The following is a 24,386-nucleotide window of genomic DNA, read 5'->3' as shown; positions in this document are numbered from 1 at the left end:
AACAAAACTCCTGGCTTATTTCCCCAGGAGAGCCTAATAGCCCAGAGGATGCCGAACAGCAGGAAGGGGAAAGGGGCTTCGCAGTTCTTCGTAATAAAATCCCATTCCCCGGCGCCCTAGACCCGGGCCAGGCGCCAGCGCTGCTCGCTTAGGGTGCCCAGAGTGGGGTGGAGGGCTGTCCCTGCTCTCCACTCCCACCGCGCGGGGACCAGCTGCCGCCTGGCCTCCTTCTCCTTCCTTTGCCACCTCGGAGACAAGCCTGACAGCAGACTCTTTAACAGTTCTGGGGCAGGGTGAGGTGAGGTGCTGTCCCCCCGCCCCACTCCCGCCTCGCGGTGGGTCCCCTCCTTCTCCCAAGAGCGGGTCTAGGCAGCGAGAGAGGCCAAGGAGGCTGCGCCCTCCTACCCGGCTCCGGGCCGCGCTGTGCCGGGCCTCGGTTCCTGCAGGGGTGCTCTGGATCGCGGGGCTCGATTGTGACAGCTCGGGGTTGGAAAGGGTGCCGTCCTTTCTTCCCACCCCCCGCCCCGCAGCGATCCTGACGCCACTCGGGCCTCCCCCTCCCTGCACCTCGCCAGGCCGGGAGCTGCAGGAGGACGGGGCGCAGTTTCCCGAGTGCCCGGCCTCGCTCTCGCGGCTGCAGAAGCTGCGCCCTGGGGGCGGGGTGGGAAGGCAGAAGGGCCAGAGGCGAAGGGGCAGTGGGAGCCCCGGCCCCGCGGCGCGGCTTCAAGTTTCCACCAGCGACCGGTTGTGCAACAGCCAGAAGTGCAGGAGCCGAGGGCGCCTCGGAAAACAAGCCGAGCCTATAAACAAAGCCACGTGGCCTCTGGGCTGGGGGGGGCCGGGCTAAGAGCAGGCGCCTCTTCCGGCAACAAAGAGCCGCGGCCAGCGGCCCGGGATAAATACGGCGGCCGGGACAGCAGCGCAGCACTCCAGGGAGCCCCGCGCGCCCGGCGACCCTCCACAGCGCCCCCCGCGAGCGCAGGTACCCCGCTCCGCACCCCCGATCCCGCAGCCCTCCACTCGGGCTCCCTGCAGCCGCTCCCTCACCGGCCCCGGCACCCCGAGCATCCGCCCAGGGCGGCGCGTCCCCAAGGCCGCCGGGCCAGTCCCGTCCATCAGTCCGTCGCGTCCATCCGTCGCGTCCGTTGGCAGTGCCATGCCATTCCTCGGGCAGGACTGGCGGTCCCCCGGGCAGAGCTGGGTGAAGACGGCCGATGGCTGGAAGCGCTTCCTGGATGAGAAGAGCGGCAGCTTCGTGAGCGACCTCAGCAGGTGAGGAGATCGCCACTAATTTCAGCTGCGCAGAACTGACCCTGTTGGTCTCCGGGAGCGGGTCGGGTGACTGGGACTCAGGCCGGGCTGGAACAGGGTGAGAAGGGAGCCCCTGACCAGAAGGATGGAAGTGAGTTGTCCGGGTTTCTGCAGAGTTCGCCAGAGCACGGGATTCGGGGTATTTGGTTTCTCTTATGGTTCAAGGTCAGCGTCTCCAAGTGGGCACGACTCTTTACAGAACCCCGTGTCCCTCTGAGAATCTGACGACAAACGAGGATCTAGTCCCCAAACGCTAAACCTTAAACACACAACTTCAGGGGTCCCCTGCCTTAAAGGACACCGGTGTCGCGCGGTTTGCGGGTCGGGGCGCCGGCGAGTGGGCTACACAGCTTTCACCCTGGGGTGGCGGGGCTCCGAGCACAAGCCTGGAGACGGGATTGCACACGGGTCCCGTCGGGAGCACCTCCAGGCTCTTCCCACGCACAGGCGACCACAGAGTGGGAAGAGAGGATGAGTAACCAGGAAGGGGCCTCCAGATGGTCCCTGGGGCACCAGCGCTTGCAGGCGGACTTGCGGAGCCATGGTAAGGACTGAGAGACAGAGCTGCGGAGGAGGGAAGGGAGGCGGGGTATAGATCCTACAAGCCTTGTACTTCTGGGAGGACGGCGTCTTTGCACCTGTTTCCTCGGTGGCCCTTTCAGTCAGTTTTCTTTGTAGAGTGAGTGCGCCCCCATTTCAAGTGATGCCTATCACCTGCAGCCCACCTGGCTTGCGTGAGCCTCTGGACTCAAGTTCCACCTGAGCTCTGTCAATCTGGTGGAAATCCGAGGTCCACCGTGCCTGCTGCTCTGCTTCGTCAATAACACAGGGAAGCAGCGACTAATGAGTTAGGTGGTCTGGAGTCCCTCAGTCATGATCTCCACAGATGGCTTCCGGATCGCTGCCATTTGGCCCAGAGGGGATCAGTGCAGACCGCTTACCCTTGGGTGCCTTTATCCCGGGCCTTTGCTGAAAACCACTGCTCCACACCCCAGCCCTTAAATTGACTTCAGTGGAGGCCAGCTTCCCACTCAGATTTACCAGTGGCTGTTTGGCTGAGCCCCTGGCACTCAATTTCACGAAAACTATCAAGGAAAACTCGTTATTGCCACGTCCTGACCTCCAGAGCCCCACACCTGTTTGTGATTTGTAAAGCATCACCTTTTGTCTTCCAATGGGAAAAAAATGTTTAATCTTGGGGGTCTGCCAGGAGAGACAAGCACATTGACCTTTATGTTAAAGACACTTGGAAGCAGTCCCTGGGGAGTTTGGGGAGCACTGTAAAGAAATCTTATTTATGGAAAACCAGATAATTTACAGGAAAATAAAAAGACCAACTGCTGTCACTAGACTCTTTTAAGGGACTCTAGTTACCAACTAGGCCTAAATTATTCTCCCTAGACTAAAAGCTTCCTTTTATTTTAGTAGAGTAGAAACTTCCTTCCTTCCTTCCTCCTCATTCCCAAGAAATGAGGATCTAATATTTTAGTGCTTTATCTTTGTGTAACAGTTTGGATTCTTTCTAGGGAGGTGCAGTCATGATCTGCTGAGCTGTATCACAGTGGCCCACCCAGATATAAGTGTAGCATGCTCCTCAGCGGGAAACAGACCATTGGGTTCAGCAGGAGAGGTTCAAAATGCAGAGCCTCTGGTTCGCATAAACATTCACACTGCATCTGCTCCAGGAGAAAAGCGGGTATCACTCCTATTTCCAAGTAAATAGTGGTGCCTCTCCCTCCACAGTAGGGGAGACCTGGAGAAGGTTTTACCTTACCACAAAAGTTTAACCCAGGCTGGAATCAGGTAGCTTCCCACCCCGTCTCCCCTTCTTGAACCTCCTTTCTTTCCTCCATTTTCACGCTTTCTGAGCTAGAACTGTCACCACCAGCATCATCACAAAGGGTGATCGATATAGTGCCCACCTGTGGCTCTTTGATGAGTCATCTGAGGAATCATTTGGTAGCTCCTAGCAAAGCAGCTGGCTGTTTGTTTGCAGAGTGTTTTTTTCCCCAGCAATTGTAAACAATCCCTTCCCTACTTAGCATGAGAAGTCTGCCAACTTCTTAAAAGCAGTTGGCCTTCTGAGACCTGGGTTTGTAGTCTCGAATATCCCCACTGTTTTCAGTCTTGGTGATGTTTCGCTGTGATGTCAGGTTTGGGCTGAGTGCCTGCCTACTCAGGTGAAGTTGAATGCCTCCCCTGTTAGGAGCAAACAAGGCAGGCCCTTTTGTTTGTTTTTTTTTTGTTTTTCGTTTTTTTCGGTACGCGGGCCTCTCACTGTTGTGGCCTCTCCCGTTGCGGAGCACAGGCTCCTGACGCGCAGGCTCAGCGGCCATGGCTCACGGGCCCAGCCGCTCCTCGGCATGTGGGATCTTCCCGGACCGAGGCACGAACCCGTGTCCCCTGCATCAGCAGGCAGACACTCAACCACTGCGCCACCAGGGAAGACCAAGGCAGGCCCTTTTGAAAGGGAGGGAGCGGGTGGATGTAAAACTGAGGCCTGCAGGGGCCTCATGCACTTACTCTGATTCCACCTACCATTCTGTGAGCTGCCTGAACAGGAGAGAGGGATGAGGGTACACTTGGTGTATTGCAGCCTGGGGACAGTGTTTTTGTGTTGACCACAGTTTGTCTGCCTAGCGCACCTTCTCTGGACTCTGCTGGCCATTCTCTCTGTGGTCCAGGGCCCTGTCCTCCTCCAGCAGCAGAATGTTACAAAACCCCATCACAGCTAAGTGCCCTGAACTGAAATCATGGGAGGATTTCAGATAAGCTTCAAGCAGGGCCCCTTGTGAAAAAGTTGAAGCTACATAAGCTGGAAGAGGAACGGCAAGTGTTACATTTGAGGAAAGAGTTCGGCATGAATTGGAGTGATCCAAGAATGCTTCAAGGAAGTGATGGCTGAGCCACCTCGTGTGCAGTCTTCCTCACCAACGACCCCCAACCCCGCCCCAGCCCACCTCCAGGATGAGTAATCTAAGCTCCCTGAGCCTGGGCCACTCTTCTGCAAGCCTGCAGTTCAAAACTCCAATGTTGCTTTCCAGTACAGCTAAGACTGAACCGGAAGCAGGAAGTTTACTTCAGTGCCCTGGATGAGTTAGTGAATAAGCAAATAAAAATAATAGTTAAGATTTTATGAGTGCTTACTGTGTGCAAGGCACTGTTCTAAGAGCTACATACACTAGGCTGTTTGTTTTGCCAGAACAATCCGGTTACTAGCCATGTGAGCTTGACAAATTAGGTATGTATTGGAGCAAATTAGCATAGAAACTCATTGGCCTTAATCTACAAGTAAGCCCTTTGGGGTAGGCCACAGCTTTCTTAAATGGCCTGTTATTACAAATGAAATGAGAAATAGGGCTTTTTTTTTTTTTTCCTTCCCCCCCTTTATCTCTGCTGCCAAATGGGCCTATTTTGAAATCTTTCACTTTTTCTAAAGTTGTCTTTAAGTATCTTTGTATGTGTGTGATGAAAGTACAGGGCTGGACGAGGTCTTTTTTCTTATTCTAGGCCTGTGCCTATAAAAATCAAGATTAGTAAGATCTGACTATAATATAGCGACTTTCTGGTTATTATTGAATTTAATGAAGAAAGCACCCTCTTTAAATGGTTTTGCTTATTTGAAAAAAAAAAAATGTTGTGGTTCCTAAATGGTGGTGGCTTTTCTTGTTCAAAATTTCAGTTGTAATTTTCCATTGGCTTTGCATTTCCTTGAAATGGGCATAACTGAACTCTCAAAATAGCCTCTAACTGAAATATATTATTGCTTAAAAGAAAACATATAAGCAGGCAACACAAATAAACCCCATAGCCCTTCCTTCCAGGCCCTACCTCTGAAGTCCAAAACCTATTGTCTAAGTGAAAAGTGCAGGGTTTCTCTTTGGGTAAAGCTTTTCTACATTCTCCAGTGGGAGAGCATCATCAATTATGTCAAATTCTTCTTAAACTAGCTTTGGAAATGAGTCACTTGGGCTTAAAGCAGGTTATTGTTGTTTCTGTGAAGAAAGCAAGTGCTCAAATTCCTTTGAGGAATGTTTTCAATTAGAAAAGAATAAGATGAAATATAAATATTTAACATTGCTAAGGAATGGTCACAATCTATGGCCCAGGCTCCGAAAATGTTCTGCTAAACCTTAAATGTGTGATTGAGAATAAGGCAGCTTCATTTTATGGTTCTCTCTATGTGGAACTCAGGCTGTAGGCTTTTGTTCATGGTGTATGTGCGAGTTTCCTTTAAAAATAAGGCTTCGTGTGGTATTTTTACACAAAATGGCCTAACTTTGTTTTCTAAAGCTGTTCTCAGCTTTGGTACATCATGGACCAATCAAGTGACTTTCCATCTTTCTCCCTTCTCCTCAGCATTGATTGAAATTTCTTAAACTAGCTCTAAGGGCTCAGAGTTCTACTCTCCCTTTCTTCTGCCCCTCTTTTCCTGCTGACCTTGGTGCAAGTCAACTGACTGGTCGGTGGTTTTCTGCCTCTATAGCTGTGCAAGCAGACAGACACACACTCACGTGTGACACAAAGCTGGACCCAAAACATTCACCCTGGGCTCACTTAAGAAAGTGCCTCTAAGAGAGCGCATTTCCACAGTAATCGCTCTGAAACCTAAAAATATCCTGTTTCCCTCAATGAAAAAGAGAAGGCTAATGATATTAGGAAACTCAGTAAATGGTATTAAGCATGGCCTTCTGAGGGAAGATTAACAAATGACTGATTATCTATCAAGCCTATCCCTATGGGTCCAGAAACACTGAGTATATTGTTGGTAATGTCACGTGTAAGCATGTTAGTAAGATACTTATTGTACTTATTGAAGTGCTACTGGAGAGACCATTGTAGCAACAGGATACTGGAAATTGTTTCAACCCCTCTTTTCTCTTTTACATAATATCCATACAATGGAGAAGTGCAGGTGTACCTCATCTTATCCAACAGATGTAGGTCCAAAAAAGATATAAATTAAATCATATTTTAAATTCAGCAGAAGAACTCAGAAAATTAAAGGCCTCTAATATATGGCTGATGTAAGGGGAAACAAACCCTAATTGATGTTTTACTGGTTGGCATTATAAATCCTGCCTGGCGCATGCATGCCCCACGGGAGTTGGGGGGATCGGGGAACCTGTCTTCTCGTTGTACCTCAGTATTTCTCCTGCATTGCTTCTGTGGAAGCTCTTCAGAGACTTACTCTGAAATCCCATTGCATAATAGAATAGAACTCAGTCAGCCCCCCAAATGACAGCTCAGCTCAGTTTACTGAAGGAAATATGCCCCTGACCCAAGTTGAATCTACACATCTTTAGTGACCTGTGAATTGGCCAGTTCTGTCTTTTCAGCTCTTATAAATGTATGAGTTGTAAATACAGCTTGTTTCATTTAGGACTCAAGGTCTTCACCTCACAGCATGATGCCTACTGTTAGTCAAGGAATTATATAAAACCTAAACAACTAGTACTATACACTGAACATCTCCTAGAGATGCAGTCTGTAAGTCAGATTTTTGTAAATGTTTTAAAGACACAAGGGGAGCATGCTAGTTAAAAGCAGCTTGGGTTCACTTTAAATAGGTGAATTGTATGGTATGTGAATTATATCTCCATAAAGCGGTTTTTTTTAAAAAGCAGCTTGGGGTGGATGTTTTTGCAAAATGAAAGTATTGTGTATTATAGTGATACCAGTAACAATTCCTCTCCCTCCCTCCCTCCCCATCCATTCATCATTTTTGCTTAAAATAATGTTGTTGTACCCTGCATGGCTCCTAAAGAGTGCAGGGCTGTGTGTCAAATACAATGGCAGACACTGTTGGGAATTCAAAAGAAGCAGAAGCCCCCGTCCCTGCCTTCCACAGAGATGTGACACTATTTCATCCCCGAAGAGGGAAGACTGGGCCCGTACAGACTTCTTTTGAGTGATTATTTTATTGTTTGGTTTGAGGAGCATGTATGTTTGTGTTTTATAACACAGTAAGCTATTTATAGAAACAGCTCATGTTAAAGTATAGCTGTTACAGCTCATCCCCTCTTGTCTGTTATTCCTAGTTACTGCAGCAAGGAAGTATACAATAAGGAGAATCTTTTCAACAGCCTGAACTATGATGTTGCAGCCAAGAAGAGAAAGAAGGACATGCTGAATAGCAAAACCAAAACTCAATGTAAGCCGTTTGTTGTGAACTTGAGAAGAAAGCTGAAGATCATTATGATTGGGTTTTGGCAGGGGAACAAATCACACCTCACATGTTTGGCATCCGCTTTCATGTTGACTGTGTCATTCACAGAGGTTACCCGGATCTTTGCACTCAGAAACCTGGCTGTGCATTTTATGAGTGAGATTAATGTATTCTTTACAGTCGTGTTTATAAGTCAGTTGCTAGTTGGGGTGTTTTTTCCCTGCTTGTCACTTACATTTGACATAGTTAAGTTTAGTTATTATTCAGTGGTATGGTCAGCTGAACCAGTTCCAGTGTGTGCTTTTGTTTAGAACTGTGTTTTGAGGCTTCGAACATAGATTTCTTTCTCCCTCTTCCCTTGTATAAATACTAGTAACATTTCTAGATGCTGGATGTAAGTATGAACAGAGAGTATAAAGTTCTATTAATAAGCATGAATTACAGATCTTTAGTTTATTCCATCTGTACTGCATGGCTTCTTCATATTATCTGTTTTATTTCTACTTTTTATGGCCTTGTTTAACTTGTAAGCTTGGCATTTAACACAAACTCGTACTTGGGTATTAGATTTTTTTCTTTAATTTGGAGCTCTGGTATACTCAATCTGAGTATCAAAGACTTGAAGTGCTTCCGACAAAGTAAATTACAACTCCAGTATTTATACACTGCAGAAGTTAGGCATTTGCCTCCCCTTAGATTGTCAGTAGTCTGTCCTTTTTTGTCGAAACTTTTTTACACTTTGGATTAAATGAAAACGAAACAAGTTTAAAATCTTGGGCATGTTATAAATTTTAAAGCTGTGGGGTTTTGGGTTGTTTTTATTTTGTCTTTGTAGATTTCCACCAAGAAAAATGGATCTATGTTCACAAAGGAAGTACTAAAGAGGTGAGCACCCATCTGTTTACTAAGGAGTATGCTTAGCTTTATGCCTCCCCTGACAGGGTAGGGGCGAGACTGGGAAACTACTTCACATCATGACTGTCTTCTTGGATGTGGGTGGTGGAGGTCTGCAGCCCACTACCTAGCCAGCCATCAGAGTTTGGGGCTACAGAGAGAGATGCAAAAGTCACTAGGTGGGCTCCCCAGTCATTCAGTGGGATGATGTATGTAGCAATGCTTTATAAAGATTAATATTCCCACATCTCAAACACACTATTATAAAGCTTTAGCCTTTCCCTCAGGGCAGTGCCTCCCTTTTGTTCTAAGGTCTCTTTTAGACTTCAACTCAATTCATTTTAGCCCTGGAAGGGTTAATCACTAAATACGGGAGAAGTTTTCGTGCGCACCCAGTGTGAGGCTGCACGAGCTAGATGCAGAAGAGAACAAGACACTGTAATATCTAAATTTGCATGGCACTTTGTAAAACCCTTTTATGTACATTTTCCCACTGCACAGGCATTTGCTCAGATAACTAGGATACAGGCAGTATGACAGATTGATAGAATTTCTATTGCTGTCAGGGACCTTGGAGAACATCTAGTTCGCTCTGTGACTTGAGGCCCTGAGAGGGCCAGGGATACACCCGAGACCACCCAGGTACTAGAAGCAGAGCTGGGACTGTGAGTCAGGGCTCTCCACACCCAGTGCCTTGTGTGTTCACAGAGAAAAGACCAAAACTTCTTTGGCTTCTTCATGAAGCCTTAAAAACGTTTCTGATGATCACAGAGAGAAAAGTACCAGAGATGTGGCAGACAGAGTTGACACACATGGGGCTAATTCTTCCCCCAGGAGTATGTTACAGTGACCAACACACATCACATACCCAGCTCCCAACCTTTCCTTGACAGGCAAGTACAAGTGCGTGCAGAGAACAAGGGCCCAAATGGTACATGTCACGACTTTAGTCACTGACTAAAGCAGCTGCCGGCTGTACTACCCATCTTTGTGGCTCATGGTGGGGCAGGGCACCAGGGGCCCAGGGGCCCAGAAAGGGCTGATCATGGCACAGGAAAGCAGCAGATGGCCATAGGTTACCTAACACAGCCACCAAGCTTGTCAGCAGAGTCCAGGCAGATTTTTCTGGAAAATGACCTCTGCACCCCCTGCTTTCACATTCAGCGCCATGGATATTGCACTTTGGGGGAAGCCTTCAACAGGTTGGACTTCTCGACTGCCATTCTGGATTCCAGAAGATTTAACTACGTCGTACGGGTGAGTCTCTGTAGATTACCCAGACTCCCAAGCTGAATTGTCTTTTCGGGTTGTCTTGAAGTAGTTCCCCCACACCAACCAAAAAAAACACAAACAAACAACTTTTTAGGACGCTGGGGATTTTAAGGAAAGCAGAAAATGGATTCCTCAACTCCCCCCTCCCCCGATGTACTTCAGGTTCCTATACGGATACTGAGATCCACGTAGGATGGAGCCATCCATATGGATGTCCCTGAGATTGGCCCCCTCAGACAGGGGCCGCCGTAATACCTCACGTGAGCCACAGTGCAGGCAGCACAGGCTCTAGCAGTAAGATCAGCAACAGAGAATTCAGCAGAAAGCAAGTTGTAAAGCACCTTGGCTTGTTTTAAAAACTTTGTGCACCTATGATTGTTCTCACTGTCCTTCCTGCCCGGCTTTAGCTGACTCTAGGTGACCCTAAGGCATTCTTGGTTTAAGCCTCAAAACTGGGTGAGTTCAAAGCACCCCAGAACTTCTTCCTCCAGACTCCCTTCCCCCACCCCCATGTAGTAACAATATTCAGTCCCAGGTTCACTTAAAGCCTGAAACTACCTGTTTGGCTCAGTTGCTTCCCATTTTAAACCCTATGTTGGAAAAAAATAATTTTTTAATGAGCTTTAGCAAAATATTAATGATGAAGGTAGTAAAGCAAGGAAGTCTAACCATGACCTTCAAGTCACTGATTCTTTTTAGTTGGTTGGTGGTTGTTTTTCCCCCTAAGCTCCCTTGTATGTTTTTGTCAGTGGTTCCACCTGGGCGGGTAGCAGCTGTTTGGGTTTTAGGATCAGAAGTAGGAGGGAATTTACCCGCTGTGGGTGTTAGTTGGTTGGGTTTTTATTTTCTTTTCCCTGGGTTGTGCTTCTCAGTGCCGTGTCATTGAGTCAGATGATTGCAGAGGCTCAGCCAGAGCGATGACATTCAAGCCCCCTTGAGGCCTGGATCATTCACCTGTCATCTGGGCAGATGCAGGGCTGGCCGTCCCAACTGACCTGATAAAAAACCCAGGCCTCTTGTAGGTTAGAAGCTCTGAGCTGAGCCCATGACCAGACCTGTCTAGTCTTCAGCTGAGCCCTTATTCCAGTCCAAAAGGGATGAAAATAAGAGACCTTCTTGATGAAATGTTCATGTCATTTCATCAAGACTCTGCCGCTTCTGGGAGGTCACTGTGGCCGGCAACCCAGTGCAGGCTGGTTGGAGTCAAGCCCGGGAAGATCTGGAAACTTGTTGCTAAGACTATGAATAGTTTCCATCCTCTAGGTGTTAGAGGAAGACACCCAGATCTGATGTCTTGATTCCAAACTGATCAGCATTTGGTCAGTTTTAAGACGGTTCTCCTTCCTACTTGTTCTCCTTCTCACAAGAAATAAAGCAAAGGAACAAGGATTCAAATAGTGATATTCTGTTTCATGCAATTATGTGCACTGACACCTTTTAGCCTTCCATTAACCCTGTAAAGTGTAGGTACTTTTATCATCGCTGTTTATATAAACAGAGGTACAGTGAGGTAAAAATGACCTGTCCAAGGTCACGAAGCTACAGAAGGGAAGAAATCCAGATCTGAAACCTGGGCAGTCTAAAGTCCACACTCTTTAGCCGCTGCAATGAGTTCCATATAAGCAGAGGATTGAAAGTAAAATGGCCTGAGGTCAGATCCCAGCTCCACGGCTTTCACGCTGTTTCAGCCTCTCCAACACTCACGTTCCCGGGTGTAAGAAGGACTTAGAATAACCTCACTTCACAGGGTATCTGTGAAACTCAGTAACATATATGGAAATACTCTGCAGACCAGAATATGTTATTCAAAGTTAGCTACTAATACTTATTATTACCTACTTATCAAAATTATTGTTTATTCTCCCTGAAAAGTCTTTTCAATTTGGTTGATAAGAAATGTTTTTCTACTTAGAAAAAAGAAAAATTACCTGGGGAATCATGCCCTTTGCCCTTGATTAAAACTCAGCATAGAGGACTTGTGTTTGTCAGTATCTGATTGTAAAATACATCCTGAGCACATTCTCCTAACCTTTAAGAAACTACTGAATGCTTTCAGATACTAGGTTCAGAAAGAGGGGGGAATATTTCCATTTTGGAAAGAACAATCTTTTTTTCCCCTTCACTGTTAAGGGTCCTCTGTAATTTGAGAAATGCCATTTTTATAAAGAGCTTAAAACATTTTAATGATAGGCACCATGTTTTGAGGGTTTTCTTCTAAGGAACTTAAGACACTTCTCAAATATTCTTCTTATCCTTAAACCAACTTTGCAAAGTAGCTTGCCAGTATGTTATCCTCATCTTACTACTGCAGCTTAATGGTTTTTTAATACTACAATGATTCCTCAGTCCCAGTAAGAAACCGAACCAACTTTGAAGCCTTAAAATCTGTTTAACCTCTTTAAAGACAAAGTACATTTTTTAAAAAGGTGTCATGTTCATGCTAGCTGTCAATGTTAATAAAAGAGACATGCAGAGGGAATAAAAGGGATAGCCAACACTCCTATCTCAATGTTATGATGTTTTATCAGCATGAAAATTTTGTGGAACTTTTGGAATCAAAATTTGAATATAAATAGGAGAGGTTTTTATACAGCATTTGTACCTTTTTTTAATTGGCTTCAGGCTACACTCATTGCCTCTACCTGCTTCTCTACACACTTCCAATGGCTTAAACATAGTTTTAACTGGGTTTTAAAGATGATTTTAAATCTTTAAAAGCAGTAGCTTATGAAAGGCCATTTTTAAAAAATGGGTTTACACCATGCCTCAAGACCACATTTTGGAAAGTCCCCTGGGGAGCCAGCGAGGATTCCAGGGGCTAGGCCAGTGGTGGGGTTAGAACCGTAACCACAAGAAAGCAAGTACTGACTAACCCACCCAGGGCACAGAGAGGCCAGCGGAGAGAGTGGATCTCCAGTAAACACATCAGAATCACATCTGCACATTAGAATCACCTGTGAAGCTTGCTCCTCTAAGGAAGCCCACCTCTAGAGCACTCGAGTTCATCAGTTGAAGGTGGTGCCCAGGCACTGCTACTTAAATTTATCCACCAGGTGATCCCAGTGTGTTTTCAAGTTTGTAAACCAGCTCAGAAACTACTTGGGAGCCCAAATGTTATATTTTGCATAATGAGTTTTTAAACAAGACACCCCGAGGCACAAGTGCAAGAGAGGGCTTTAACGCTTTAATGCCAGAATGCTCTTTGATCTGGTCCTCCCAGCTCTCTCTATGGGATGAGAATGTGGCCAAGTACATGGTAACTGTAGATGCTGTCTTCAGACCAGGAAGAACCTTGAATAGCGGTTTCCTGACCTGAATGAAGTGACCCCTGTGTGCATCAGATCAGGAAGGACAAACAGAAGTTTGCAACCTCACCCTCTCTGTCCCTCTGCAGCAGAGAAGAACATCCACAAGCTAAACCAGTAGTGCATATTTTTATTTTTTTCTGCATTACCACCCTAAGTCCATTTGAATGTTTCCAGCAAGTTACTGCATTCCTACCGCCCCTAAAAGTCTTTTCCAAAAACATGTTTTAGTTTAAGTTGACTGGTGGTTTGGCAAATGAAAGGCTGAAATATGGCACGATGACTCAAATTCAAACCCAATGCCTTAAATTAAGGGCGTGCTGTTGCCAAGCCCCTGGTGGGTTGTGATGTGTATGGGCAGCCTGGCCCCTTCACCAGGTCCCTCTGCTGCAGTGACCTTGGATTAATTTGGTGCTGCACAGCCTTCCTCTGATGGAAGGCGGCCCCTGCTACCTCGGTCTTAAAACTGGTGGGTATCTTTTTCCACTGAGACAAAGAAGCTGGCGGGGAGGGAAGGCAGCCAGCCATTCCAATGGCAACAAAATCAAAAGAACAGGGCGCAAGCCCATTTGAAAGTGATTGGCAGAAATGGTTGGGAATTGTGAGAATTCACTGTGGGGTATTAACAGTGAGGGCCCTGAGCAGGTCCCTAAAATGAATGCTGATTAGGCTGCTAATGATTTTACCGAAGAAACGCTGCAGCTCTTGGAATTCCGAGCCTTCTCAGTCACACTAAGCCTTTAGGCAAGCAGGAGATCCTGCAATTTCTGGGTGCCCACAGAAGTGGGGGACACTCAAAGACCTTGAGAGTATGACCACAGGATTGGGGGAGTGCATGCAGAAGTAGGGGGTACCCAAAAAAACGGAGGAAGCCTGAGAGACCAGAATAGTGGTATTTTCGACCATGGACACCTGACAGTACATTAATAATTTAAGCATGTATTCTCAATTTATGTATATTCATAAATTCATTTGTAAATCATATACCTATAAAAGGTGCTAATAATGGTACCTACCCCATCGTGTTGCTATAGAATTAAACCGAGCTTAAACACGTGAAATGCTTTTAGACAGTGCCTGGTATATGGTGAGCGTCAGTTGTTGCTGTAACTATTGTCATCTTTAGCGTCCTAATTACAGGAATTAGAAAATATATGAAAATAGAAACTAAAGATGAAATAAAACATAGAGATTGATTATTTTACGACTTTTCTACCTGATTTTCTTTCCCATCTGACTCTGGAGACCAGAAGATCAAAAATGTGCCCATGTTGTGTAAATTTTTTTCTTGAGGATTCAGAATTTAAATATATCCCACCATGAGCCCAGAAATATATTTTATACTAAAATTCTAGCTAGTTTCTAGGCTCAGTCAGGTGCTTATTATACAGGGGATAGGCTAAATTGGATAGGTGAGCTGCGTGTTAATTGCCAATTCAGCAGACTTTTTTCCCATCCAAGGAGGGATGTTCCTGAGAGCATGTGACATTGCTCTAAGTTGCTCTGGTTGAGGGTGAGACAGAGGTTTAAGTATCTGTGAGCTAGGATCCGAAGGCCCCTCGAGTCTTCTAAAAGAAGGGCTTTCCAAAGGCAAGGAGGTGACAACATCCTCTGCTAGGTCCCCATACATCAATATTGCTTCAGGTGAGTGTTTTCAAATCCCTAAGCAGGTGTTTTCTATATTAAGTCCATACCATATACCTAGTGTTGCCACAGTCACTTGAGAATCAACTAAGACCTGGCCTCTGCTGGTCAGGAGTTTCTGGGCTACTCTGGGAGACAAGGTACAAGGTACTGCAGTAGCAAATTGGGTTTGGTCCTGTCTAGGAGAATGGAAGAAGCAGCACTGGAGGCAGCTTCTTGGAAGAGGTAGAACCTGAGATTCTCCTTCCTTGAAGGATGGCCAGGATTTGGCCAGGTGGAGAGGCAGGTAGAAGGCTTTGCAGGGACAAATGGCATGAGCAGAAACCTGCAGCTAGAGAGAACAGAAGTGGAGGGGAGTGATGGCGGGCCAGGGGCCAAGGGCAATGTGACATCCAACCTTGTAGAAGCGTAGGGTGGGGGTAAGGAGGCTACAGCAGACAGGGAGCCCAATTTAAGCAGCCTCATTGAGGCAGACAGACCTGCTCAGATCAATGCGGCAGGGAATAGGGCATCATTCTAAGTTCAGAATTTTCTGGGATGGATGGAAGACAGAGAGGCAAGTTGTTCTCGGCTAAGAATACAATTAATTTGTGTAAACTTGGCCCTCAGTTAGAGGGATGTTTCACTTGCAAATAATATTTACCCAATCTTGACATGCCTGGAGATTATTAATGTAGCAGAAATGTTCCTTCTTCCAACCTGTCAGTGTTCAGGCTCAAAGTCAGGACAAAACTTTCCAGGTTTTAATCTGTGTTATCCATTGAGTAAATAAGGGTCTTGGAAGTACCTGGCACTCAATGCAGGCAGAAGCACTGCCTGATGTAACCAAAGGTTTACTGCAAAGGACATAATTTTCCTATGGGCACAGCTGGCGTACTGAGCATGTGAGAAATGGCAGGGGCTTCTTGAAGTTTTTTCCTACCTTTGATAATCCTACGGCTTGTTTTCTAATCAGACATATACCTTAAACTGCAGAGCTCACTGTCAGAGGAGATAGAAGAATTAGGGATAAGTTACATTCTTAACAATATTCTATGCAAGATAGAGTATGCTTGGGCAACAGCTGCATGGGTAACCTTGAACTAACAGGGAGAGTAGCTGCTGTTTTTGTTGATGCTTCTGAAGCCCCAGTTGCTTAGTGTCCCTTTAAATCCCTTTAAATATGTGTGTGTATGTGTGTATATATATCTACATATATAGATAGATATAAATATATGTATTTGTTAAGTGCCTGCCGTGTGCCAGGTTGCGGTAGAGTGGTAAACAAGATAACCCCTTCTGTCTTGAGGTTTCTATCCCAATTAGACAGTCAGCAAGCAAGTAAACAAGATCATTTCAGACATGTATAAATGAAACAGTGAAGAACACTGAAACCATAGTAAGACCTAGGATGGTCCGCAAAGGGCTCTCTGAGCTCTGAACAGGTGGCACTTGAACTGAGACCTGAGGGGTGGGATGGAGCTGGCATGTGAAGACGTGGCAGGACCAAGGCTGGGAGGTGGGAATGAGCTGAGCCTGCTCAGGGAACCAAAGGCGGGCGGTGTGGACAGAGCAGAGCGAGCTAGGGAGGCACTGGGCAAAATGAAGCTGGACCAGGGGCGAAGACCAGGTCAGGGAGGACCTTGCCAGTTATGGGCAAAGGGAAGCCATTTGAGGGTTTCAAGCAGAGAAGTGACGTGAGCTAATTTATTTTTAAAAGTCTGAATGCTATGATGAACCGAAGGGAAGAGATGACACGAAACGCGCATTTTCTGCGGGCAGAGTGAGATAAGAGGGCAATCTCCTCTCCCCATTCATCTTCCATGCACCACTTCAAGCTGAGGTTGATATCCCTCCGAGACTGACTATAGGATATTGCTTGCAACGAGACTTTTCTTCTACTCAGCATGTCTAAGACTAGCACAAGCCAAAGCTGAAGGGCAGGATGTGGTTTCAGCAGGCAGCAACCACCAGCCCTTCCTCCCGTGGCCCAGAACTGGTCCTGTTACTGCACAGCTAGTCACTGTGGATTGGGTCGTGCTGGATCCCCAGGCGGCCCCCACGGTAATGATAGCCTGTAATTCAGGAGGAGCTGAGAACCCTCTTCTCCAACCCCTAGCCCAGTCCCCCACCCCGCCTCTCCTTAAACACAGCCACAAATTACTGGCACCTGGGCTAAAATTTGCCCAGCAGAAAACAAACAGCCATTTTCAAACAATCCGTTTTCCTCTGCTTTTTCTCGTGTGGCTAGAGGCAAAGAATCCAACTGGCTAAGTCATCTTGGTAAATAAATTGCTAGATACAGCCCTACTCCCCCTAGGCACACAGCTCTCTTGACACAGAATTAAAATTAATAAATTCTGTCTTCTTTACCACTAGTTCCACACAGTACTGGTTCTGGGTCCGTAGAGTTATTGTGATGTGGAAAGTAGACCTAAATGATTTACCCAAAGCAACTGCCTCATCCTAAATGCGTTATTAACCCTTTCTGGGTATTATTGCTCCCTTAATGTGAAAAGCTGATTACCGGTCCCAGTGTAACACTGATATAAGATTTCCAGACTCTTTCCTACAACATAACACTACATGGTATTGCCACTATTTTTAAAGTTTCGACCTAGATGCAAATTTGATTGGCCTTGACAAACTGAAGTCCTTAAACTATCAAAATACATGTTCTCCGTTAGACATTTCTGTGTCCAAGTCCTGGCTCCACCACTTGCTACTGCTATATGTCTTCAGGTGAGTTGCTTAACTTCTCTGAGCCACAAAATCCTCTTTTGACTAGTGGAGAGAACCCACTTCAGTGGGTTGCCTCTGAAGATTAAACAAGATGACACATGTAAAATGCGTAGCATGTAGTAAACACCCATTATTGCTAGCAAAATAAGACTTCATGGTAGATGCAACTATGTAAGCCACAGAATGTATCAACATTAACTTTTATCAACAGACAGGGAGCTACTAAATATATCAGAAACATAATAAAAATGACAGAGGAATATGAAAATTTGAAAGCATTTAAGCATTTGGTTGACAATGCATAAAATTGAAATACAGGGATTCTAAAGGTCTCTAAAACAGCTGTACTTTACCCTACTATTCACTATGCCTTCCCTGGCAGTGCTTCTACCTAGTAATAGTCTCTGTACTATGATAAAAATGAATGATAATGATTTATTGAGTATATTCTTGCTATCAGGCACTGTTCTGAGTGCTTTATGAATGCATTTAATCTTCACAGCAACTCTAAAGTAGGTACTATTATGATGTATGGTTTACAGATGGGGAAACTGAGGCAGGCAGTTTGGCTCTGGAGCCCCCACTCTTGAACCCTATCATACACACACACACACACACACACACACACACACACACACTCTATCAGAAATTGACAAATTATGGCCCAAGGGCCAAATCTGCCCCCCATGCCTGTTTTTGTAAATAAAGTTTTATTGGAACACAGCCACACTTATTCATTTACATACTGTCCAAGGCTGCTTTTGTACTACAGTTGCTGAGTTAATTAGTTGCAACAGAGACCTTATGACCTCCAAAGGTTAAAATATTTACTATCTAGCCCTTTACAGAAAAAGCTTTACAGAAAAGATAACCCTTGATATCCACTTTAAACTTCACTAAAAGAATGTGGTTTGGAAGGAGAAGAAATAATACCTTATAATAATAATGCCTTGTATTTGGTATTTACAGTGGGTTTTTACATACTGATCTCAGTTACTTCTCATAACAACCCTGTGAAGTAGGTAGTCTTTTTTTATTTCCACTTTAGAAATGAAGAAACTGGGGTTCTGGGAGGTTAAATGACTTACACCACAGACTAGATGGTAAACTCTGTGAGTCTAGGGATCGTGTGTCTCTATCCGCATCACCTATCACAACACTAGGATAGAATGGGCATGCAGAAAATACTTGCTAAGTGAATGACAACTGTAAAGGTCACCCAGCTAGAGCATCCAGGTCCGCTCCTATTCTGGGGTTCTCCTGACCCCAAGGCTGCCGGACAGTGAAAAGAAGGACTTTCCTTTGACACCGGAATAAACAGAAGGTGGCTGACGTGTCATTCTCCTGACAGTTGATCGATTTTTGCTTCTGTGTCTTTCTCTTCCTTAGTCAAAGATCATCTCAGTCAGACCAAACAGCTTTTTTGTTTCCCCTCAAATGCATAGTCACAGCCTTGAGAATTTCTGTGTCCTTGTGATTGGTGCATTTTTAGACAAGATTGAAACTGACACCCTCGTGAGATGGTAGTCACATGAAATGGGGGTTTTGGATGGATTTCAGGCAGCGCTCTGCCCGCCCTCCTCCCACCCCATGATGAGTCACTACCCTTCCCAGAGCCGACTCAAGACTTTTGTTTTCTTTCATCTTGCTTTGTGCTGGTCATGTGAGGCTCGGGGTATTAATAGACCCTGGGCTTGGCCTTCTGAATCTCGTTGTTGGTCAAGGAGATAAAGGAACGGTTTGGCCAGTCCCTTTGTGCCATTTTTCACTCCTCTCTCGACCGTCACGCGCTGGTTGGTGACAGAGCTGAACTGGAAAGGCAGAGGACAGCCTGTCTGGTCACCGCCTGTGGACGTGGCCTCTGCTGATGTTTTGACTTCTTGCCGCTCTTTGTGGGCATTTGGTCAGTTCCTGACGTCCAGCCTTGGATCACCAGTACTAATCTTAAAAACCAGCTTCAGTCTTTCTCTGCCACCTTCCCCCAGCCTGATGACAGCAACTCTCCCTGTGTGTGAGAGAGATACATAAACCAGGCAGGAAAAGATTGGGGGTCTTTTTTTTTTTAACTTAGAGTAAAATTATGTTCAGGAAATTAAAAGTCTGTCCGTGGTTTGACAGGCTCCTAAGGGGCTCCATGGGGACAAAAGTTTTAAACAAATGCCTTGGAAGCAGAGGTTCTTTGAATTGCCTGGGGCTTTGATCCAAAAGTTTCAGTTCTTCTCTGCAGCCCAATTTTTAAAATGTCACTTTGCTAGTTCCCTCAGCCTTGATTCCAGCACCCAGCACAGTGTCATACTTGGTGTTTACTGACCTGAAGTGAAGTTGGGCTGGGGCCTGGCCAGGAGATGAAACTGCCTTGGAAGGTTTCCTAGGAGCAGAGATAGAAGCTTTAACATAAAGGGAGGTCCTGGGTCTCTAAATCTAGTTTACTGGCTCTAAGGCTGGTGAGTTTTACTTAGCCTGGTGGGTTCTGGTGCAATTAATTATTTTCACTTTATATCAACCTCTTTTGTTCGATAACTCTGTGAAAGCATGAAGTGTGTTAAGAAGGATCCCGCTGAGCCCTCTCACTCCTTGTGGCATAGTTGGTAACGTTTAGTTTCTTGAGCCTCACTTTGCTCATCTGTTAACTGGGTAGAACCACATGATCTCTAAGAGCCCATTCCAGTCTATAAAGTTTCATTTTTTCAATAATAGAATCTTTGTTTTTTTTTAAGTCTTGCCACATTTATAAAGAATTTTGCTTTTGAAGGGAAGAAAGATTATGCTAAGGGTGCACCAACTTAAATTATTATCTTTATTTCTTTTTGTTTGGTGATAACATGGGTGGTGGGAATGGGACATACTCCTTCAGTAAACCGACCAACCTTTATTTTCTACCTACTTTATGCCAGGCACTGCGCTAAGAGCTTTATGTGCATTCCCTCCTTTAACGCTGTCACCAATCTTGGAGACTCTAAGTATTACAAGTAGAGATGAAGAAACTGGGGCACCAAGAAATTCAGGAATTTACCCAGAGTCACAGAGCTAATAAGTGGTCAAAGCAAAACTTGCAATAAGTCTAAGAGCTACAAGGTTCCTAGCCTCTGAGTAGAAATATGAGTATACACTGTACATCCCTGAATGTCTCTTTCTTCCTGTTATTGGCTTCTTTCTACAGAAAGTTAAGCTCAGTGAAAGTTTCTAATTAACAGACATTTTTATTGAATGCTACATAAGCAGGAGATATCTGGATAAGAATTGCCACTTCCTTGAAAAGTGCCCATCGTTGCTGAACTTGAGCTTTTAGGTGCCTTGAGAGCAGTCCCAGCCAGTGGGGAGAAGTTCAAGTAGGGGTAAAAGAATTCCCGCTGGGAGTGATTATGTACAACTCCAACATCACAGGTCACAGGAGGTTTTGTTCCCTTTGGAGAACCTCAGCTTCACTTGCTGAAGTAGGACAAGTAGAATGAATTAGCCCTGGCTGAAGCCAACCTCTTTATATTTAAAAGAAAAAAGCAATTAAATATTCAGCCTGATGCCTAGGTTTTGAATTACCCCCATTTGTCTTTTACTCAGAGCATCTGCTTTTTATTGCATTGTGGCCCTGCCTGCCATTTATCTCTCCCCGTCAGTCTGTATCTACGTGTCATGTGACTCAAAAGTGAAGATTAGAGGAGAAAAATATCTCTGTAGTCTAAGCCTGGCAACTTCTATTTTTATCCACAGCTGTTGGAACTGATAGCAAAGTCACAGCTCACATCCCTGAGTGGCATTGCCCAAAAGAACTTCATGAACATTTTGGAAAAAGTGGTACTGAAAGGTGAGCTCTCTCTCTCACTCTCTCGCCCCTTTTTATAGGCCTGGGGCCGGGCAGATGGATTTTCCAATGCAGTGGACATGTCATTGGATTTAAGGGAATGTAAGCAGATGGAAATGAATGACTCCAGATGCATTTCAGGGGTGCTGGATTCCAGTTTAGAAAGGAGGGCCATTCATGCTCATGACAAAGGGTGAGACCATCACCCTCCTGTCCTTGTGTTGGGATCATCCATTTGTCCTGCTCTAAGCCTCTCAAGCTTCTTGGTGTAGGCACGTGTCCCAACCTTGGCTACTGAACCTCTAGATTCCAAATTCCTAGAAAATTGAGCTGTGTACAAGGCAGAATAGATGCATAGACTCTCTGAGCTAGAAAGAACTTTACGTCTCTGGCTCAACTGACTCATTGTGTATATGGGAGAAAGAGTGATTTATCCATAATCACACAAAGAGTCAGCCAGACTGGATGAGGATCCAAGCTCCTGACCCCCAGACCTGTGCTTCTGCCACTGATCATCTAAAAGAGACATCACTCCTGGGCAAAAGAAGCTGCTTTCAGATCAGGTGAGCTATTGGTGCTGGTAGGACAATGAAAAGAGAAAGAGTCTTTGTAGAAAACGGGGAGAAGAGAACAAAGAGGGACCTAGATAATGGAAACTCTATCCAATAACCTCGAGTGCAGAAGCTTGGCCAAGTGTAGAATAAACACCAGTGAGAAAGAAAACCATATCCCCAGTGGGTGTACCCAGGTAACACGAGCAGAGGAGAGAAGAAGAAAGAACCACTTGTGAACTATGGAGTGTTCTAGTCTCATAAACGTTACCTACTTTTTTTCTTCCCCACTCAAGTCCTGGAAGACCAACAAAACATTAGACTAATAAGGGAACTACTCCAGACCCTCTACACGTCCTTATGTACACTGGTCCAAAGAGTCGGCAAGTCTGTGCTGGTCGGGAACATTAACATGTGGGTGTATCGAATGGAGACAATTCTACACTGGCAACAGCAGCTGAACAACATCCAAATCACCAGGGTAAGCTGGAGCACCCCAGCCTCCTCCCAGCAGGAACGGCTGCAGTTGGTTCCTCTGCTGGGATGCTGGGCAGCCTCACCAGGACTTTAAATCCTCTCTGGTGATGGAAAAGTCTGGACAGTTCTGATTGGATGCTTTCCATTGGGTGCTGAGGGTGGGCTGAGGGACCTTCCAATAAAGGGGGTGTGGGGAGAAGAACCTGGCAGCGCAGGATCAGAGTGTATGAACGACGACAGCCAATGGAAACGTGTTGGGAAAGCTAGAAACTTGACCTTGGGGCCGATGTAGGCTATTTCACTGAAATCTCTAGTGGGATCTGGAGATCTCTGCCCATTTCCTCTTAAAGTACGAGTTTGTTTATGGTGTTAGGATGCTGCCTTGTATACAACAGCGCTGTGATGGCAGTGGCTTGGAGAACTGGCACCAGCCTTTTAAAACTCTAGTTCCAATTATTAATAGTTATGATAAAGGAAGGCTTTGAGTAAAGGCTGTAAACATACAGGTAGGAAAAGACATGAGCACCTCCAGCCTCAGGTCTCACTGCCCGCCTCCTTGTGACCACTGATCTCCCCAAGTAGGGGAGATCCCCCAAACACGCTGCCCACAAGGCCCTCACTCTGCCCGGGCCTCTGCTTGACCACATGGACATACTGAATAGCTTTGAGTAAAGGCTGTAAACATACAGGTAGGAAAAGACATGAGCAATTCTCACTCAAAGCAAACAAACCAAAAAAAACCACACGTTACCAGCTAAACCTCCTACCAGTAGTTTCTTTCGGCTTTTAAAACGTAAGTTGGCCCCCAGCTCTTGGCCTCTTAAGAGTGAGCAAGAGAACTAAGGCACAGAAAAAATGTGAGAAAGACGCTGGTGTAATCGCTCAAGGCTCCCTAATGGACACACACACTTAGGCGGCTCACGTAGCACTTGGCTGTCTTATCTAATCACTGACCATGGCTGTTTTAAGTGGTTCCGGGACCCAGGCTGATAAAGTTTGGGTCTGCCCCGTCTCTCGAGAAAGAAACATGAAAAAACTTCTTTGACCTCTTTTAAATATTTCACTCTATGAAGTTTGCAAAATGCAGTGTCCTTGACTTTACTGTTAATAACCTCTCTGTGCCTTAGTTGTTTTTTTCCTTAACTCTGAAGCAGCAAATAATTGGAAGTCTCAGAGTTCTGTGACTTCCTTAGAGTCACTTAGGCTACAGTACACACACACACACACACACCCCAGTGATACTCAACCAGCGATATAAATGAGCAAGTCCCATTAGTCCCAAGGGCATCTTCCCTCCAGCAACTTGGAACACCCATTTAGATGGTCACACTTGCCCAGAACTTGCCTCTGTTCTCTCTGTCCACCTCACAGGAGCCCCCCCTTGGCCACATCTGCCCACATACCTTGCACTTCCATGGGCTTACTTCCCCAAAGCCCCCCTCTATTAATCTACAAACTCTCTTGGGAGGTACCCATTGTAGTTGCTATAACTCTTCATGGAGTGAGGGTAAAGGGGGATCAGAGAAGCCCAGTGACTCTCCCCAAGTGACACAGCAATCAGGGCCAGAGCTAAGGCCAGAACCCTGGGCTTCTTATTCTTAAAACGGCAAAGCTTTTAACATCAGTGGTTTCCAAACTTTTTTTCAATCTCGCTTTCTTCCAACTATTTATTCAATGACCCAGCCTTTTGCAAACCTTTTAAATCTAATGAAATCCTATGCAGGACAGATCAAACGCTGAAGTTCATCTCACCCTCCCCTCTGCTCACGGCACCCGAGTCAGGCCAAGCTATTCTCTGCACACTCTAAGCTTGGTCCTGCCTCGGGGTTTTTAAGCCACCTCCCTCCCTGACCATCCAATCTACGGAAGCCACTATCATCTTACCTTCTTCAGAGCCGCTACTATGATCTGAAATCATCTCATATGTATATTCACTTTCCTGTCTCCTGCACTGGCTTATAAACTCCACAAAGAAAGGACATCACCATCTTGTTCCCTGCTCTATTCCTTGTCCCTGGACCAGAGCAGATGGCAGTCAATAAGTTTTAGTTGAATAAATAAATGATTGAAGGGGACACTCCTCCCACCACCTACCTTAGAACTTGTTCAATGTGCAGAGGAATACAGTTGGAAAATATTGCCCTGTATTTACAGTTGAGCATGAAAACTGACCAACTGCAGGATCTGGGACTAGTGATTCAAATTCTCTGTGCCTCAATTTCCTCATTTGGAAAATGGAGGCA

General features: G+C 45.6%; 2 protein-coding genes across 3 annotated transcripts in view; one reads left to right on the top strand and one right to left on the bottom strand.

The window, feature by feature from the left end:
• Positions 1–24,386, bottom strand: part of NTAQ1 (N-terminal glutamine amidase 1) — a 189,694-nt gene that overhangs the window by 94,995 nt on the left and 70,313 nt on the right. The window contains exons 6-7 of one of the 2 annotated variants that reach the window (XM_033419849.2): positions 19,628–19,684; positions 17,620–19,321 (exon numbers count right to left, since the gene is read on the bottom strand). The exons of the other annotated variant lie outside the window; for it this stretch is intronic. Coding sequence (XP_033275740.1) covers positions 19,221–19,321; positions 19,628–19,684 — 158 coding nt within the window. The 3' untranslated portion in view covers positions 17,620–19,220. Of the gene's footprint in view, positions 1–17,619; positions 19,322–19,627; positions 19,685–24,386 lie in introns of those variants that run through there. 2 annotated transcript variants of the gene reach the window in all.
• FBXO32 (F-box protein 32) overlaps positions 551–24,386 on the top strand; it is a 34,266-nt gene continuing 10,430 nt past the window's right edge. Inside the window, exons 1-6 of the mRNA XM_004265339.4 lie at positions 551–1,272; positions 7,353–7,465; positions 8,316–8,365; positions 9,539–9,631; positions 21,025–21,118; positions 21,963–22,147. Of these exons, the coding sequence (XP_004265387.1) occupies positions 1,157–1,272; positions 7,353–7,465; positions 8,316–8,365; positions 9,539–9,631; positions 21,025–21,118; positions 21,963–22,147 (651 nt within the window). The 5' untranslated portion in view covers positions 551–1,156. The remainder of the gene's footprint in view (positions 1,273–7,352; positions 7,466–8,315; positions 8,366–9,538; positions 9,632–21,024; positions 21,119–21,962; positions 22,148–24,386) is intronic.

Source organism: Orcinus orca, chromosome 17 (assembly GCF_937001465.1).
Source record: "Orcinus orca chromosome 17, mOrcOrc1.1, whole genome shotgun sequence".
NCBI classification, from domain to species: domain Eukaryota; kingdom Metazoa; phylum Chordata; class Mammalia; order Artiodactyla; family Delphinidae; genus Orcinus; species Orcinus orca.
The sequence above is the reverse complement of the archived record's forward strand: the minus strand, read 5'-3'. Positions and strand labels throughout refer to the sequence as shown.